Below are 20166 nucleotides of genomic sequence, written 5' to 3'. Positions count from 1 at the left end.
AGAATTTTCTCTAGTTCAGATCACTTTCAGAGTGAAAAACAATGCCTCCATTAGTTCTTAACACCACCAGAACTAGCCAAGCATAACTCATCTGGCCTGAGATCTATTAGAGACGTCCAGTTCCTTAAAATTCAAGTACAGACTTCTGAGAAAAGGACACAATAAGAATTAACAAGCAGGTGTGAGAGAAGGCTCTATAACAGAAGCAGGGACTCTGAGCTCCTTGACTATCACCTTCCTTGAAAGTTTAATTTAGTACATTCATCTCCAAGAGAAAATGTGAAGTCACAGTGTGCACTCAAGTAGTGACAAAGACCACAAATCTAGCTGGACACAGTGCCTCATGCCCATAATCTCAACACTGGGAGGCTGACGCAGGAGGATCACTTGAAGTCAGGAGTTTGGGACCAGCCCGGGCAACATAACAAGACCCTGTCTCTATGAAAAATATAAAAATTAGCAAGGCATGGTGGCACACACCTGCAATCCCAACTGCTCAGCAGGCTGAGGTGGGAAGACCACTTGAGCCTAGGAGTTCAAGGTGGCAGTGAGCCATAATAGCACCACTGCACTCCACCCTGGGTAACAGTGTAAGACCCTGTCTCAAAAATAAAATTTTTTAATTTAAGAAAGATCACAAATCTGGTCATTAAAATATATAGAAATCAAAAATATGTAAAATAAAATTAAAAATAAAAGAATGAAAAAAATCACAAATGTGAGGTTTCCCTCGGCTGCTCCACCTTCTCACCAACCTGACCCCGCATGGTCCCTAAAATATGACTTCTATCCCTATCAATCTCTTGAAATTGCTTTTCTAAATGGATTCTGAGGTAGACACAGAGATGCACCACTCAGATGCCCCCTCAAGTAGGTAACTGCTACCCAGCTACAAGGACTGTGTTAAGCTGATAGCCTCCAGCTACTTTCAGGGTCCCAGTGACAGAGCGGGGTGGTACGATCTCTTTTCCTCAATGCAGGAGTCCCATAAGGGGCAATCTTTGCTTCAGAACTCCTGGTTTTGCCAAATCCATATGATGGTTTGACAGTTCCTTTTCCCAATTTCATTTCCTCTCTCCCACCCCACAGGTAACACTTTTGTATTCCTAACACTGTCTTAGCATTGGCTTCCTGGAGAACCCATGCTGGGACAGATACCTTCTGGCCAAGTCACTCTCCCAAAGGTCTGGCAGTTGGCAGTCTGAATCACCCCCTCCTCTTAGACGTTTTTGGTCCCTGACATACCATTTTCTTTTCTTTTTTTTTTTTTTTTTTTTTTTTTTGAGACAAAGTCTTGCTCTGTTACTCAGGCTGGAGTGCAGTAGCTCGATCTGGGCTCACCACAGCCTCGACTTCCTGGGCTCAAGCAATTCTCCCACCTCAGCCACCATCCCCCACCCCTCACCCCCAGCAGCTGGGACTACAGGCACCTGCCATTACACCCAGCTAATTTTTCTATTTTTTGTAGAAACAGGTTTCACCATGTCGTCCAGGCTGTTCTCAAACTCCTGAGCTCAAGCCATCCACCTGCCTCAGCCTCACAGGTGCTGGAATTACAGGCATGCGCCAGCGCACCCGGCCCAGACAGAATAGTTTCTAAGTTCTTCTAAGGTGCCTTTATGCAGTCACATCCATCATCCCTCATTCTCCCAATCTGGTCATTTCCCAAAGATCAATTTTCAACCCTGAGTTCTATTTTAATTTCTTCTTAGAAAGTGCTTTTGGCGGCCGGGCGCGGTGGCTCACGCTTGTAATCCCAGCACTTTGGGAGGCCGAGGCGGGCGGATCACGAGGTCAGGAGATCGAGACCACGGTGAAACCCTGTCTCTACTAAAAATACAAAAAAATTAGCCGGGCGTGGTGGCGGGCGCCTGTAGTCCCAGCTACTCGGAGAGGCTGAGGCAGGAGAATGGCGTGAACCCGGGAGGCGGAGCTTGCAGCGAGCCGAGATTGCGCCACTGCACTCCAGCGTGGGTGACACAGCAAGACTCCATCTCAAAAAAAAAAAAAAAAGAAAGTGCTTTTGGCCAGGCACAGTGGCTCACACCTATAATCCCAGCACTTTGGGAGGCCAAGGCAGGTGATCACTTGAGGCCAGGAGTTTGAGACCAGCCTGCCAACACGGAAAAACCCAGTATCTACTAAAAACATAAAAACTAGCTGGGCGTGGTGGCACATGCCTGTAATCCCAGCTACTTGGGAGGCTGAGGCATGAGAATCACTTGAACCCAGGAGATGGAGGTTGCAGTGAGCACAGACTGTCACTGCACTCCTGTGTGGGCAACAGAGGAAGACCCTGTCTCAAAAAAAAAATAAAAAGTAAAGACATTCTGTGTTTATGAATCAAAAGACTTAATTAAATTTTTTTAATTTTATATTTTATAAATCTAAACATTTATAAAAATAAAAAAGTGATTTTATTCTGACAACCTTAAGTAATCTCTATTCAAATGATTTATAGATCTCTTTCTGATCTTAACCTCTCCAATAAGCTCTGGTTTATATCACTAAACAATACTAAGTGATTTCTATTCTAAATCTGCCTCACGTGCAAAAGATCCAAATGAGATCTCATCACTTTTCTCCCCAAAATAGGTTTGCCACCCTGATTCTGACTTTGGTATCACCATTGCCTTAACAAAACTATGGTCTCTTCTTATATCTCTTTTTCATATAGTTTGTCCACCTTCTGGATCTAATTCAGCCCCAGCCAGTGCCAACTCCTGTCTCTACTGCGTGAGCCGTTCTGTCACCTTCAGGTTAACCAAGCAGAGTGTGTGAGGCTGGGGAAACAAGGGCTCCTCTCCTCACCTCCCAGTACAAGGTCCCATTCTCCCCTCTCAGGCCCTTTCAAAGAGTTGCTGCAGAGCAACTACTCCTCAGGATATAACCATGGTAAACACATCAAGCTACAAGGTTCAGTTAGAAGGCTAAACCTCAAAGAGCGTGTCTGCCATCCTACATTTTACAAATGAGGAAACTGAAGCCCAGCAAAGAGAAGTGACTTCCCATGACCATACAAGTAATGGAGTACAGGTAACTCTCCTTACTCCCCAACTCCTCTCTCTTTTAACACTTTTCATGTTCCTCTAAAAGTTTTACTTTCTGAATCTTTCATCATAGTATTCTCACAGAGGAATTTCATACATCCTTTTCAAGTTAGTGACAAATGTCTCCTCCTCTAGGAAGCATTCTCTGAGCTAACTCCTCATGTCCTCACCCCAAGCTAAATAGGTTCCCTTCCTCTGCATTCTACCTTCTGTATCTCACTGTATTTGAATTGCCAGTTTGCTCATCTGTATCACTCACAAGATGTTAAGCTCTACAAGGGGAGTGTACATATCTGTTTTAATTTCCATAGCTACCACTACTGACCCACCCTCACCAACTTACCCAGACTTCATAGCACCCCACTATCAAGTCCCCCAATCTCCAGCCTCTCACCTTTAGTCATTAAACCTACATCATCAGAATAATTTTAAAACCGTATCTCTGCCATATATATACCTAAAAACTTTAAATGACTTATCCTCTTTACAGGGTCAATTCTGAACTAATTCTAACACAGACTGTCAGTCAATAAACATATATTAGCCATATATTCTGTGCAAAAATATTCAATGACATCTAAAATGTAGCCCCATCTCTCTTTAAGTCCTAATTCTCCACTATGCATTAAAACAAACCTTCTACTCCACTCACAGTATTTCCTTTCTGCTCAAATACTCCAAGTTGAGGCTCTTGCTCTTAATTTACAGTGCTACCACCATATTTGTCACCTTTTTGCAATTATACTGGACAAGATCTGCCCCATTCTCTCAAGACCTTGAGAGCTTGTCTGGAGGTTCTAGCAGGTGAGCACAGCTACTCATATACCCTTGACCGAAGACCGGTCCTCCTCTATCGAGGATGGTCGTTCTCTTTGACTGAGCAGACAGCATTGGGAGGGACGCATATGGAGTGGTGAGGGAGGAAGCGGACAACCACCTAGCCAGCCAGATCAGCGAAATCAACCCTGGTGATCAATGGGGTGACAGATGTCACAGCCAGATCACCCTCACATTCACCATTCCCTCAAGAAATAGCTGAAGTTCTATCTCCTTCATGAAACTTTGTCTGTAACTGTCTATATCCTCTTCTCTATTTGCCCTGAACTTCTACAGCAGTTCTGGCCAATGGAAATATACTGCAAACCACATATGAATTTAGAATTTTTAAAGCAACATTTAAAAAAAAGTAAAAGGGAATAGGTAATATTAACTTAAATACTATATCCAAAATATTGTAATTTAAACATGTAATCAGTATTTTTAAAAATCATGCCTGCAATCCCAGCACTTCAGGAGGCCGAGGCGGGTGGATCATCTGAGGTCAGGAGTTCAAGACCAGCCTGGCCAACATGGTGAAACCCTGTCTCTACTAAAAACACAAAAATTATCCAGGCGTGGTGGTAGGCACCTGTAATACCAGCTATTTGGGAGGCTGAGGCAGGAGAATCACTTGAACCCAGGAGGCGGAGGTTGCAGTGAGCCAAGATCATGTCATTGCATTCCAGCCTGGGCGACAAGAGCGAAATTCCATCTCAAAATAAATAAACAAATAAATAACGAGATATGTTACTCTTGTTTTGGTACTAAGTCTTTGAAATCCAATGCATATTTTATACTTAAAGTACATTTCAACTCAGGCTCACGACTTTTCAAGCAGTCAACAGCCAAACGTGGCTATTGGCTAACACTGGATGGCACAGCTTAGAGTGGTCATCTTCTACACTCTCTAGAACTTGCTTATATATTGCGTCGTTGTGGTCATTTCATGTATTGTCTTCTTGACTACATCACACAATCCTCAACTTAAGGGACAAGGCTGCATGTTTTTTTCTTCCCAGGGTGCCTAACAAAAAGTGTTCAGTAGACTGAAACCTTCAAATTCATATAATGTTTTATACATTAGTTTTCTTCAACATCATTGTTTGGTAGAAAATAAAAGAATTTCTGCTGTCACATGGAAAGGTTGTGAGCTCTATTATAATCTTAAAATATAAAAAGCAGGCCGGGTGCAGTGGCTCATGCCTGTGATCCCAGCACTTTGGGAGGCCGAGGCGGGCGGATCACAAGGTCAGGAGATTGAGACTATCCTGGCTAACATGCATGGCAAAACCCTGTCTCTACTAAAAATACAAAAAAATTAGCCAGGCGTGGTGGCGGGCACCTGTAGTCCCAGCTACTCAGGAGGCTGAGGCAGGAGAATGGTGTGAACCTGGGAGGCGGAGCTTGCAGTGAGCTGAGATCGCATCACCACACTCCAGCCTGGGCGACAGAGCAAGACTCCGTCTCAAAAATAAATAAATAAATAAAAATAAAAATAAATAAAAAGCAAAGGAAGCTTCCCAAAGGCACCCAGGTAATTCCAATGTAGTCTGATCTACTAACTGTCTGGTGTCCTATTACCTAACAGGTATTCTCAAATCATCACTGAAGACGATCACTGAGGCTGGAGTCAGTTGCTCATCAAGCTACAAGGTTCAGTTACAAGGCTAAATTTCAGGATAACAGCCAGCTAGGTGAGTATCCATCACCCTAGGAACTGAAAGAATTGATGGGGATGTGCTGCCTGCCAAGGCTAACATGCCCCATCCTCCCACAGCCGTCTGTAGAGTGGAATGTAATACCTTCCAACACTGTGCATATGACCAGAACAACTTTCATCCTAACTAGCATCACTTCTGGCTGATACACCATGCCCACATAACACCATTCTCCTCCTTCAAATCAAATGTTGTAAAGCTAATTGTTCCTAAAGAAGCAAAAGGTATAGAAAACAGTAGAGTCTTAGATAGAAAAAAATTAGTTTTAGATAGAAAGTTTGGAGGAAAGTTTTATCTAAAAAAAATTAGTTTTTCTAATATTGCAGAAATCTCTCCTTAACCGCGAGATCTCCTTATATGAAATTCAAGTATACACACATTTCCATTTAAATATCTCCCTCAACTGCTGAAAACTGCAGTTTCCAGCAGATACAGATTTTGAGTTTAAAGAAAAGGAACACGACGGTGGGATGAGAAGAAGGAAATAAAGCAGAAGGTAGAGCAGGAAAAATAGTTTTATGAAACGCAGCCTTGGGGAAGAAATAGGAAGCTGAGGCAAGGATCTACCTTAGGCTTGTGTTGTGGGAGGGGAACAAGGACATGCCTAAGAGGGACTAAGGAAGCAGTGAGAGTGCTAATGTGCCAATAATCACCACTGGTGGGACTAAGGTTCTATAACCCTCACGGTGGGAAGGAATGAGAAATACGTATTGAGTGATGGCATGCTGAGTACCTGGGAGAAGGTCACCTAAAGCCTCTTCTGTCTCTAGCTTTGTTACTATGTACCTCTGGGACTGTGATGAGACCCCAAAGGAAATACAAAATGGAGATCAGAGAGGTTAAGAACTCTGAGTCCTAAGATCAGAAATGTACTGACTATTAAGATGGAAGGTCAAATACAAAAAAAAAAAAAGCACCTCACAGTTTACATGTTATTTTCGATAAAATTACATGTTATTTCCAAAAAAAAAAAAACACACACACACAAAAATGTCCCAGTTATCTCACTGAAAAGTTTCTAGCAAGTAAGGAATAGAAACTAGAAATAATCCAACATTCATTATCCTATTTTAAGATTTCTAAATGTGTACTTTTCTCTTTATTTAGAGAGCTGCCTTTACTATTTTATTTTGGTGATATCTACATAAAAAATATTTACAAAGACTTTAGGCTGGGTGCAGTGGCTCAGGCCTATAATCCCAGAACTTTAATAGGCTCACTCAAGACTCTGATCCCCAACCCCATTTTAAAAATAGATTGTTTTTGTTCCTCAATAGAACCTTTTACCATAGAGGTTAACAGAAACACAACACAAAAGATTAGGGAGGGAATACTATACATGCCAAGTTCACAAAAGAATTAACTACATTTGTATATTGTGTTCCACAACTAAAAACCCTGTCTCACAATTTGCTTCCTTTATATTTTCAACTTACCAATGGCCTGGCTGAATTACCTTTGTAACTAGCAAGGTTAAAATTTTCTTAGGCTAAATATCTATATGGGAACAGAAAACATGGTATGATTCATAAGATATCCAAACTAATTGTGAGGCAAAAGATAAAAAAATAAAAAGAGATTTTAGTTGAAAATCTATCATAGAGAAAATAATAAAGATTTAAACTATCCATGTTGTTCGTCAAAATTTTTTTCATTTGGATCTACACCAGAGTTGTAAATTCTTTTATTTCAAAAAGGTACAATAAATTTTTTTAAAAGCTGTATTTCTAAAAACAACAGGATAAAAATGCACAGCCAATGAGTTCATTTCAAGACATTTCCTGTGCTGACATGTAATTCACCCTGCAACCATAATTGCAAAGTAAAGCTATAACAGAGGTTACAAAAAATATCACTAGATTTTGCTATTTTAAGAGGAAAACATTTACTAAACGATAAGGGTATTAATTTTAAGCTTCATTTTGATCTCTCGAAGGAACAGAAGAAGCTAGAAATAATGGTTACCTCCAGGACAGGGGACTAATGTGGGCCAAGGGTTAAGGGAAACTTACTTTTCATTTTTGTAAATACCCTTTAGAATTTTATAAAATTTATATGTGTCTATATGAGATATTTTAAAAGTTTCTTTTTAACATACATGTTTAAATAATAACCTTTTTTCTTAGAATTGCATGTACTGTATTTCTAAGTAACACTGGAGATTTAGCATCTTTCAGCAAGACCACTGAAATTCTAAATAATTTTTTTTTAATTTTTTAGCATCAGTAAAGGAGAAACAATTATTGCCTCTACTTCAAATAAGATGCCCTATTCCTATTTCCATTATGACTTCTGCAAATTTATACCATAATTTAAAAGTAACAATGTCTGTTTCAGGTGCCACATTAATAAGGTTTATTATTACTAGAGAGTATAGAATCCACATACGAATAGCTCTCACTGAAAAAAAAAAAAAGAAATACAGTTGGCCCTCCGTATCCCTCGGTTCTGCATCTGTGTGTTCAAGCAAGTGTGGACTGAAAACATTCCCCTTAAAAACTGCATCTGGGCCAGGTGCGGTGGCTCACGCCTGTAATCCCAGCACTTTGGGAGGCCGAGGCAGATGGTCACGAGGTCAGGAGATCGAGACCATCCTGGCTAACATGGTGACACCCTGTCTCTACTAAAAAAATACAAAAAAAATTAGCCAGGCATGGTGGCAGGCGCCTGTAATCCCAGCTACTGAGGAGGCTGAGACAGGATAATGGCGTGAACCTGGGAGGCGGAGCTTGCAGTGAGCCGAGACTGCGCCACTGCACTCCAGCCTGGGCAACAGAGCAAGACTCCGTCTCAAAAAAGAAAAAACTGCATCTGTACTTAACATGGGCAAACTTTTCTTCCTGTCATTATTCCTTAAACAATGTAACTTAACAACTATTTACACAGCATTTATATTGCATTAGGTATTATAAGTAATCTAGAGATAAAGTATAAAGAAAGATATACATAGGTTATATGCAAATACTATGCCATTTTATATAAGAGTCTTGAGCATCCTAGGATTTTGGTATCTGCAGGGAGTCCTGGAACCAATCCCCCAAGGATACCAAGGGACAAACTGTACAAAGAAAAGAAGAGCACCAAAACCAAACCAAGGGGAAAAAATGGTGGAAAAAATGTCTAACATTCAATTCAACTACATTTACTCAGCTACCTATGTGCACCTAGCACCTTCCTATAGATATAAAGAAAACCCCTTTCCATGTCTCTCAATACAGTTTTCAGTCTCCCATCAGTTATCACAGAATATACTAAAATTGCAATCAAAACAGATAACACAGTCTTAAACTATACGGTTTGTTCTAAGAAAGGACTATTCATGAATACAAGTTTAAAAGCAAGTAGAAAATGTGTTTCTGGAAGTCTGTTTCCCCACTATTAGCCTATTGCTATCTACTTCAGCTGCTGAAAAGCAAGTAAATCTTTGCTTAAGAAAAAGCTCAAAACAATCACTTAGTGTTCCTCGTTAGTTCAGCCTGAAAAACAAAGTAACACCAAATCAACATGACAATCAGTTGTCTTTTAACAATCCAATTGCAAATTAAGTTAACAGAGCTGATGACTTCTATGAAGGTGCACAGGATGGGTGTAGAGATGAAGGCCTACGTACCCTCAACTCACATGGGGAGCCAGAAAAGTTACAACTGGAGCCAGAGAGACAGAGCTCCCCTGTAGAAGGTGCACAGATTGCCAGGAAGATGCCCAGTGAGATTACAGGGAATGTGGGAGAAGGAAGGAGAAAAAAAATCAAGGTAAGGAAAGGGAAGCAGACAGAAGTGGTTCCCTTTTTGGGGAGAGGGGTGGTGTGCGGAAGAGGGCTTAAAGATTCGAGAAAACCTACTGACCTGCAATGACCTTATTTATGGCTATAAATATATATAATATATATAAAATATAAAACAGTTGTTTTAACAAGAAAACATTACTGTGACTAGACAACCAGCAAACATCTGTTTCTACTGTAGTTTATGTAAGTCATAAGAGGTCTTTCTCCCTTTCTCTCCCTCTGTCCCTCCCTCCTCCCTCCACCCCCTCCCCCTCCCCCTTTCTTTCTTTTTCTTTGGATACAGGGTCTCACTCTGTTTGCCAGGCTGGAGTGCAGTGGCACAATCATGGCTCACTCCAGCCTCCATCTCCTGAGTTCAGGCCATCTCCTGTCTCAGCTACAGAAGAAACTTGGACTACAGGCATGTGCCACCATACCTCTCTAACTTTTTAAATTTCTTGTCTTACCATGTTGCAAAAGCTGGTCTCAAACTCCTGGGCTCAAGTGATCCACTCGCCTCAATCTCCAAAAGTGCTAGTATTACAGGCATGAGCCACTGCACCTGGCCTAGGAGTGGCTTCTATTTTTAAAATTTAAATTTTTTTTTTTTTTTGAGATGCAGTCTCGCTCTGTCACCCAGGCTGGAGGGCAGTGGCATAATCTTCTCTCACTGCAAGCTCCGCCTCCCGGGTTCACACCATTCTCCTGCCTCAGCCTCCCAAGTAGCTGGGACCACAGGCACCCGCCACCATGCCCAGCTAATTTCTTTTTTTGTATTTTTGGTAGAGACGGGGTTTCACCGTGTTAGCCAGGATGGTCTCCATCTCCTGACCTCGTGATCCGCCCACCTCGGCCTTCCAAAGTGCTGGAATTACAGGCGTGAGCCACTGCACCCACCCTATTTATTTATTTTTGAGACAAAGTCTTGCTCTGTCACCCAGGCTGCAATACAGTGGCACTATCTCAGCTCACCGAAACCTCCTCCTCCTAAGTAGCTGGGACCACAGGTGCCCACCACCATATCCAGCTCATTTTTTAATTTTTTGTAGAGACAAAGTCTCATTATATTTTCCAGGCTGTTTTCAAACTCCTGGCTTCAAGCAATCCTCCTGCCTCAGCTTTCCAAAGTTCTGGGATTATAGTCACGAGCCATTGCACCCAGCTTCCCAAGGGTTTTTTAAAATCTGTGTTCTATAGTTCGATTTTATTGGTAAGTTTGACAAAAGTCTATGTTTGCAACATATGATATTATGAGACAGAGATATATATAGATAAATATATATAGGTTTTCATCCATAGTCCCTGGCTCGTAACGCCATAGCCCTTGTTATAATGTTGGGGTACTTTAGGCCTCAGAAGCAGGTCTCAGAAAACAGAATCTCGGCTGGGTGCAGTGGCTCACACCTGTAATCCCAGCACTTTGGGAGGCCGAGGCAGGCAGATCACTTGAGGTCAGGAGTTTGAGACCAGCCTGGCCAACACGGCGAAACTCGGTCTCTACTAAAAAATACAAAAATTAGCCGGGTATGGTGGCATACACCTGTAACCCCAGCTACTTGGGAGGCTGAGGTAGGAGAACCGCTTGAACCCAGGAGGCAGAGGTTGCAGTGAGCCAAGATCATGCCATTGCACTCCAGCCTGGGCGACAGAGTGGGATTCCATCTCAAACAAACAAACAAACAAATAAATAAATAAATGAAAAAAGAAAAGAGATCTCTCTCTCTCTGACCTTCTGTCCTTTTTTTGCCTGCTCCTTTTTCTCCCCAAGGCAGGCTGTAGAAACTAAAAATATAATCTCATCTCCCCCAACCTTTATATCTTGGAGCTGGCCATAAAGAAATTCTCTGACCTTCCTTGTCTAATTGTAGGCCACAAGACCTTCATTTCAGAAGGGGTCCTCCCCCATACCCTGGAGGAAGGAAGGCTACGCAGAGAGACCAAGAAGAATCTGAACAGACAATCCTTGCTGGATTTTCCCACTCAGTCTATTAATATTAGATCATACGCTTTTTTGTCTAATCACATTTCCACATGGTTGTCTGTACTTTAATCATGACTATCCAATAAAGTCTCCCTAAGAGACCCAAGAGGACAGGGTTTGAGGAGCTCCCAGAGAGCTGAACATGTAGAGGCTTAAAGGAAGGTTAATGAGAACTCAGTCATGTACCAGGAGGGCAGTGTACCCCAACTCCACGAGGATAGAAGTTCCTCACCCTGTGTCTCTCTTCATCTGTCTATTTGTATCCTTTAAAATATCTTCTGTAATAAATCAGTAAACACGTTGCCCTGAGTTCTGTGAGCCACTCTAGCAAAGTAATTGAACCCAAAGACGGGGTCACGGAGAACCCAACTTGAAGTTGGTCCATTAGAAGTTCCAGAGGCCCAGATTTGCAACTGGTAGGAAGGAGGACGACCATCTTGTGGGACTGAGCCCTCAACCTGTGGGATCTGACACTCTGTGGGATCTGGCACTGTCTCCAGGTAGATAGTGTTGGAATTGAACTGGAGGATACCCAGCTGGTGTCCACTGCAGAATTGATTGCTTACTTGGTGTGTGGGGAGAAACCTCCACACTTTTGGTCACCAGAAATCTTCTGTGTTGATTGTTATTGTGGTGTGACAGCAGAGAAAAAAACAGTTTGTGTGTTGTTTCCACTGACATACTATTAAAATGATATCTAATTATGTTGTTAATTTTTCTTCAGATTTTGCTTCAAAATTTACTTGGATAATTTTTCTTTTACTTAATAATAGGCTATTTGTTAAAAATTAGGTATATAAATAAGCTTTGTCTGTACTACACTGGGGGCCCTCAACGCCAGTATTTACTAATTATAGCAATGACTCAAGCACAGTTATCTAAATGAATACCATTCTACAAAGTAATCTTCTTAAAAATGAAAGATACAGGCTGGATGTGGTGGCTCATACCTGTAATCCTAACACTTGTAGGTGGATGGACTGCTTGAGCCCAGGAGTTTGAGACCAGCGTAAGCAGCAAAGTGAGACCCTGTCTCCACAAAAAAAAAAAAAAAAAAAAAATTAGCCAGGTGTGGTGGCATACACCTGTAGTCCCAGGTGGGAGGATGGCTTCAGCATGGAGGTCATGGGTATGGTGAACTATGATTGTGCCACTGCACTCCAGCCTGAGTGACAGAGTGAGACCCTGTCTCAAAATAAATAAATTTTTTAAAATAAGTAGAAAATACATTTATTCCAAAGATGATGTCAATATTCCAAGCTTTTCATAACTTCTCTTTAGAGAAGAAATATGAAGTTTATGAGACATGGAAAGGAAGAACCAACCTGATTACTTTACAATCATATATATATATATATATATATATATATATATATATATATATAAATAAAACAATAATAGGCCAGGCATGGTGGCTCACGCCTATAATCCTAGCACTTTGGGAGGCCGAGGCGGGCGGATCACAAGGTCAGGAGTTCGAGACCAGCCTGGCTAACATGGTGAAACCCCGTCTCTACTAAAAATATAAAAAATTAGCCAGGTGTGGTGGCGGGCGCCTGTAGTCCCAGCTACTCGGGAGGCTGAGGCAGGAGAATGGCGTGAACCCGGGAGGCGGAGGTTGCAGTGAGCCGAGATGGCGCCACTGTGCTCCAGCCTGGGCGACAGAGCGAGACTCCGCCTCAAAAAAAAAAATAAATAAAAATAAAAATAATAATAATAAAAAATTAACTCTCAAAGGTATGAGACCACGTTTTCCTTAAAAGTCTTCTCCCTCAGCTCCAATGTTGCCCCACAGGGGTTCTTATCTCTGATTTCCAGTCCTCTGCTTTTCTTGTTCCTCTCATCATCTACTATAGCCATTCCCCAAAACTGTCAATGGCTCTTTTCTCCTATTTTTCCAAGCTTCAACTACCAAATTCCTTACTGACAACCCCAAATTTTCCCAGGAATATCATCTCCAGCTGAACATACACCCATCAAAGACCTCAAAAAAAAACAAATAAATAAAACAAAACAAAACTTTTCATGTTCAAAACTGTATCATTGCATAAACAGCTCCTTCTCATGGCTTTTCCATTTCTATTAAAACCCACTTCTATTAAAAACCATTATTAAAAAAATCAAAACCACTACTATACATTTGGTCAACTGTAGTTGACATTTGAGACATTTCTGAATCTGTCCTTTCCCGTCCTCCTCCCACCCAATCATGGGTCAAGGTTCATACCTTGACCCACCATTTCCCTCTTGTCCATCTTCACTGTCTCTAGTCCCTATTACCTCTTATCGGGGCTATTGCAATGGTTTCTAACTGTTATCTTCCCAATCCACTCTAGCCAGCACATCTGCTATGTCGCCCAAGCTGGAGTACAGTGGTGAGATACCAGCTCACTGCAACCTCCGCCTCCCAGGTTCAAGTGATTCTCCTGCCTCAGCTCGCAAGTAGCTGGGACTACAGGTGTGTGCCACCACACCCAGCTAATTTTTATATTTTTAGTAGAGACAGGGTTTTGCCACGTTGGCCACACTAGTCTTGAACTCCTGACCTCAGATGATCCACTCACCTCAGCCTCCCAAAGTGCTGGGATTACAGGCATGAGCCACTGCGCCTGGCAAGTAACTTTCTAAAGTGCAATTCTGATCACAACTCATCATCCTCTGAAAACCTGAGGGGCCCCTGGCATCCACCTAATTTGTCTGGCAATCAAAGCTTTCTATGCATTAACCCCAATCTATTTCTGTAGCTTTATCACCAGCAATAACTCTCTCATACACACACAGGAACACACATGTGTATGTTCTATACTCCAATCAAAGTAAGTTACACAGAAGTCCTCATAAATACCTGATTCATTCCCATCTCTTGCAGTAGTTCAGTGTTCCCTAGGGATAACAGCAATCAATAAATATCCATTAAATAAATAAATTAGGCCGGGCACGGTCGCTCATGCCCACAATCCCAGCACTTTGGGCGACTGAGACAGGTGGATCACTTGAGGTCAGGAGTTTGAGACCAGCCTGGCCAACATGGTGAAACTGTCTCCACTAAAAATACAAAAATTAGCTAGACATGGTGGTGCGCATCTGTAGTCCCAGCTACTTGGGAAGCTGAAGCAGAAGAATCCCTTGAACCAGGGAGGTGGAGGTTGCCACTGTACTCCACCCTGGGCAACAGGGCAAGACTCCGTCTCAAAAAACTAAGTAACAAATTAATTAATAGAATGGGATTAATCTTCCCCCATTCCTACATAATCACATCCTAACTTCCTTCGGAGTTCATTTCAAAGAAGCTTTTTTCATAAAGCAATCATACCAGTGAGAAGAAATTGCTTCTTCCTTTAAAATCTCATGGCTCCATATCTTCTGTCACACTCAATATCTTCTACCCAATATTTCTGTTTCTTACCTTCGCCACCAGACTTTTATGTTTTTTAAGGATCAGTAATTGTCTGAGTAATATAATCTCTATCTGGAGAGAAAGAGTGCCTTCTTTAATGGTCATTTAGTCTTTTAATTTGCCTACCAAAGTTTAAACTCTTTGAAGGCAAAGATTCATATTTGTTTCTTTTTTCTCTGCCTTTCACCACCATATCCCTTATCTAGTGAATATATCCATTCTCTGTGTCAAAAGTTGTGAAGATAACTCAAAAAGGCAAGTATCAAAAATACTTTAGAATACCCATATAGCTTTCCAAAGCAATACATTTTAACCATCATTTTGGATATATTAGTCTGCTGTTTAACAAATCAATTATTTGACATTTCCTCCAAGGAGATATTAACTCTTAAGAGCCTAAAAATACTAACCTTATTAAATTAGCATGGTACCTTACACATAGTAGACTTACAGAAGGTTACTGTATGAGTGAATGAATCAATCAACAAATTAAGGCAAAAACCCTACTCCCAGCCAACAGAACACAGAACTAGGGTCAAACACAAAAGGAGACCTAGATAAAAATGTTTAAATATTTTCAGTTCTACAAACACTGGCAAGATGAACTGAACTAAACCAATCCCAAAGTCTCATACAGACAAGAGAGAGACAAAATACAATCGCACAGTTCCATTATCAACATACTGTGGGTGAAATCTATGAACTGGGATTTAACACTTCCTGCCAAGACGCTTTTCCTATAAGCAGCCATAATGACGATTTTGAATAAAGTATAATCAAAGTAATCCAAAAAATCTCATTTATGCCGTCAACTGGAAGAGAAGAAAATAAAGAAACCATTGGCTTTAAAGTGTGAAAATAGGCCGGGCATGGTGGCTCACACCTATAATCCCAACACTTTGGGAGGCTGAGGCGGGTGGATCACCTGAGTCAGGAGTTCAAGATGAGCCCAGCCAACATGGTGAAACCCCATCTCTACTAAAAATACAAAAATTAGCCAGGTGTGGTAGTGGGCACCTGTAATCCCAGCTATTTGGGAGGCTGAGGCTGGAGAATCGCTTGAACCCAGGAAGCAGAGGTTGCAGTGAGCCAAGATCGCACCACTGCACTCCAGCCTGGGTGACAGTGCGACACTCCGTCTCAAAAAAATAAAAAATACAACAGTAATAGTAATAAAGTATGAAAATAGGATGGGTGCAGTGGCTCGCGCCTATAATCCCAGCATTTTGAGGCTGAGGCAGGCATATAGTCTGAGCTCAGGAATTCGAGACTAGCCTGGGCAAATGGCGAAACTCCATCTCTACAAAAAGTACAAACATTAGCTGGGTGTAGTGGCCTGTGCCTGTATTCCCAGCTACTTGGGAGTCTGAAGTGGGAGGACTGCTTGAGCCTAGGAGGTTGAGGCTGCACTGAGCCATGATCGCACCACCGCACTACAGCCTGGACGACAAAAAGACCTTGTCTCCAAAAAAAAAGAAAAAAAAGAATTATAAAGAGTTGGCTGGACAAGGTGGCTCATATCTGAATCCTAGCACTTTAGAAGGCCGAGGTGGGTGGATGTCTTTGAGCTCAGGAGTTCAACACCAGCCTGGACAACATGACAAAACCCTATGCCTACAAAAAAATACAAAAATGAACTGAGCATGGTGGCTCATGTCTGTGAGCCTAGCTGCTTGGGAGGTGGAGGCTGGAGGATCGCTTGAGCCAGGAAGTGGAGGTTGCAGTGAGCCAAGATAGTGCAACTGCACTCCAGCCTGGGTGACACAGCGAGACCCTGTCTCTCTCTGTCTCTCTCTCTCTTCTCTCTCTCACACACACACACACACACACAGGAGGTGGAGGTTGCAGTGAGCCAAGATAGTGCAACTGCACTCCAGCGAGACCCTGTCTCTCTCTGTCTCTCTCTCTCTCACACACACACACACACACAAAAGTGTGAAAATCTTGGTTCTAGAGTAGCTACTACTTACAACTGTGACTTTGGACAAATCACTAAACATATCATTGAGGTTGCTCACACCTGTAATCCTAGCACTTTTGGAGGCCAAGTTGGGCAAATTGCCTGAGCTCAGGAGTTCGAGACCAGCCTGGGCAATACGGTGAAACCCCGTCTCTATTAAAACATACACACAAAAAAATTAATCAGGCATGGCAGCAGGCACCTGTAGTCCCAGCATTTTGTGGGGCCAAGGTGGGCAGATCACGAGGTCAGGAGTTTGAGACCAGCCTGGCCAATATGGTGAAACCCCATCTCTACTAAAAATACAAAAATTAGCCAGGCTTGGTGGCACGCGCCTGTAGTCCCACCTACTCGGGAGGCTGAGGCAGGAGAATCGCTTGAACCCGGGAGGCAGAGGTTGCAGTGAGCCAAGATCATACCACTGCACTCTAGCCTGGGTGACGGAGTACAACTCTGGCTCAAAAAAAAAAAAAAAAAAAAAATTAAGAGGTCATCTGGGAATATCTGGAAAAAAAGAATAAAATTTTCTTCTCCTCTTAAGATCTTTAAAAAAGAAATGATGGTTGAAAGCAAAAAATTTAATATTGTCTGATGGGGATTTCAATGTATGTAGATTAATAAATATGACAATTACAACAGAAAGCAGTGAGGGTAAAGGGACCTATATGATGATAAGTTTTCTACATTCTCCTTAAAGTGGTAAAATATTAACTCTAAGTACACTATGAAAAGTTAGGGATGGATATTCTAACTCCTAGAGCAAGTATTAAAAAAACCTACACGAAGAAATATAGTAAAAAACTCACTATTAAAATGGAATATTGGCCGGGCACAGTGGGTCACACTTGTAATCCTAGCACTTTATGAAACCAACGAGGGCAGATCACCTGAGCTCAGGAGTTCAAGACCAGCCTGGCCAACATGGTGAAACCCCGTTTCTACTAAAAATACAAAAATTAGCTAGGCGTGGTGATGCACACCTGCAATCCCAGCTACTTGGGAGGCTGAGGCACGAGAATCTCTAGAACCTAGGAGGCAGAGGTTGCAGTGAGCTGAGATCGCACCACTGCACTCCAGCCTGGGCAACAGAGCAAGACTGTGTCTCAAAAAAAAAAAAAAAAAACTAAAGTATATTCAAATAATCCCAAAGATGGAAGAATAAGGAGAGGAAAAAAAAAAAACAGAAACCAAATTATAATAAAATGGTAGCCCTAAATAAAACCATATCAATAATTACATTAAATGTAAATGGCCTAAATATGCCAATTAAAAGACACAGATTGTCAGAATGAATAAAAAAACAAGACCCAGCTACATCTATTTATTAAAAACTTACTTTAAATAAAATGGCATAGGTAAGTTAAAAGTAAAAATAAAAGTAAAATGTAGACCTACTCATAACTCCCCCAAACTGGAAATAACACAAATTCTCAAGGATGCATGGCTAAAAACTACCATACATCCATGCAATAGAATATTACTTAGCAATTTAAAAAATTATTGGTACACACAACAAAATGGATTAATCTCTAAGGCATTATGCTGGGTAAAAGAAATCAGTTTCAACAGTTACAAACTATATGACTCCATTTACATGGCACTTCGAAAAGGTAAAACTATAGCAATTAGAAAAGATCGATTGGTTGCAAACAGTTGGGGTGGAGGCAGGGCAACATCAGGGAGTATTTTAGGATGATGGAACTGAGGAAGCCATGGTTGTGGTGATAGTTATATAAATCTATACATATGCTGAAATTCATAGAACTGTACACCAAAAGTCAATTTTACTGTATGTTAATTTTTAAAAATAAAGTAAAATAAAAATTACGTGGATGATCTCCATGGACCCTTCCAGACTATGATACTATCAGTGAGAAAAAGAGAGGAGAGGCAAAAGAAAGACAAGGAGAATGTTAAGTCCTACTGGCATAAAAGCCACTACTCACAAGAACCTGATTACTGTACAAAAATATACAAAACAAACCCAATCTTAAGAATTTATTCCCAGAAGGGGCTAAGAAAACCGGACATTCGGATCTAAAATGTGTATATTTTTAAATGCCTATGAATAGCTCTTCTTGTCTGTTTCTATATTTTATACTTTGAAGAAGCTGCCAATTTCTCCCGGCTGAATGCCAATTTCCCTGCTTGGGGTTACTCAATTTACAAGCATCCCTTTATTTATACCCTATACTCTAGGGTCTCTGGCAGTCACAATAAAGACTCTGAAAAAGCAGTCGCTTTTGCAGGATGCCAGAAAGATCAGCGCTCCTCACCCGGAACTAAGGTCCCTGTTGGACACAGTACACCCGGTCCACTAGTTCCAAACTTAAAAACGCTGGGCGGAAGGTCTTCCCAAGTCAAAAAGCCTCCCAAAGGAGAAGGACGCTGGAGGCCGGGCTTCGGGGCATTTCTGCGTCTCCGGACTGCCCTGTCGCCTCCGGGGCAGCTAGCCGTTTTGAGGACCGTCCTGGTGTGGGGCTGTGGGCTGCAGAAGGTTCTGCCCAGCGACCTTGGGCAAGTCCCTTCCTCTCCTGGAGTAAGAGGAAAATTCTGGGAAGGCTGTGTAAGGGAGCTTCCCATTGCCGCCTCAGAATCCACTTTCTGTCCCCCGCTATCCAACGCCAAGAAGGAATCACACTTGCCCCTCAGACTTCACCCCAGCCTTATGCCCGCCACCCTTCCCAGTCCCTGGGAGACCCGCGGGAACTAACACATCCAGCCGAGGGCATGGCCCGAAGGCAAGGGGGAGGCAGTAAACACCAAACCCGGTCTCAGACCTACTCCGCCCCAAGCGGGCCTACCGGGCGCATTCCGGCCCGCCCTGCCCTGCGGTCACGGCCCGCCAGGTCCCGCTTCCACCCAAGGGAAGTACAGAGCGCGCCGGGGACGGTCGGGTGGGGGGCCGGGTCAGGAGGCGCCCACCTTGAGCTGGGACTTGGAGACCTTGCCGCTGTGGTCCTGGTCGAGTGCGGTGAAGGCGTGCCAGATGGCTTTGAGCAGCTCGTCCTTCAAGCTCCCCATGGCCGCGGCCCTGCTGCCCCGCCAACCCCTCCTGCCCAACCAGCCCCTCCGCGCCTCGGAAGCCCCTCAATCTCCGCAGCCACAGCCCGCCGCGCAGTCACCTGACCCGCCAGGTCCCGCCCCCGCCAGGCCCCGCCCTGCTGCTAGCGCTGGTACGGTGCAGCGCCCACAGCCGCCAGAGTGTGGGTTCTGCGGGTCAACCACGCCTGGTGGCAGGGATGCTTGGCCTTCAGTGTCAGCCAGGACGGTAAACACATCTCCCTAATGTTTCCCAGACCAGTTCGGGCCATTTTGGGTGCTCGAGTACAACACCTCACACAAATGACCGCGTCTTGAGGAAAAACCCGAGAGATTAGGTGAGCAGCCTACCCGCCTCCTCCCAGCGCCCCGCAGTGAAAAAGGGAGCCCCGGTCCTGTCCTGGGGACGGAGTCACTGTCTGAGGAGGCCAAA

The 20166-nt window shown here is 42.8% G+C and overlaps 1 protein-coding gene across 1 annotated transcript in view; it reads right to left on the bottom strand.

Moving 5' to 3' along the window:
* Positions 1 to 19818, bottom strand: part of SWAP70 (switching B cell complex subunit SWAP70) — an 86160-nt gene extending 66342 nt beyond the window's left edge. Inside the window, exon 1 of the mRNA XM_030829386.1 lies at positions 19617 to 19818. Within this exon, the coding sequence (XP_030685246.1) occupies positions 19617 to 19715 (99 nt within the window). The 5' untranslated portion in view covers positions 19716 to 19818. The remainder of the gene's footprint in view (positions 1 to 19616) is intronic.
* Positions 19819 to 20166: the final 348 nt, after the last annotated feature.

Source organism: Nomascus leucogenys, chromosome 15, assembly GCF_006542625.1.
Source record: "Nomascus leucogenys isolate Asia chromosome 15, Asia_NLE_v1, whole genome shotgun sequence".
Lineage (NCBI taxonomy): Eukaryota > Metazoa > Chordata > Mammalia > Primates > Hylobatidae > Nomascus > Nomascus leucogenys.
Note: the sequence above shows the minus strand (reverse complement) of the source record. Positions and strands in the feature narration are given on the sequence as shown.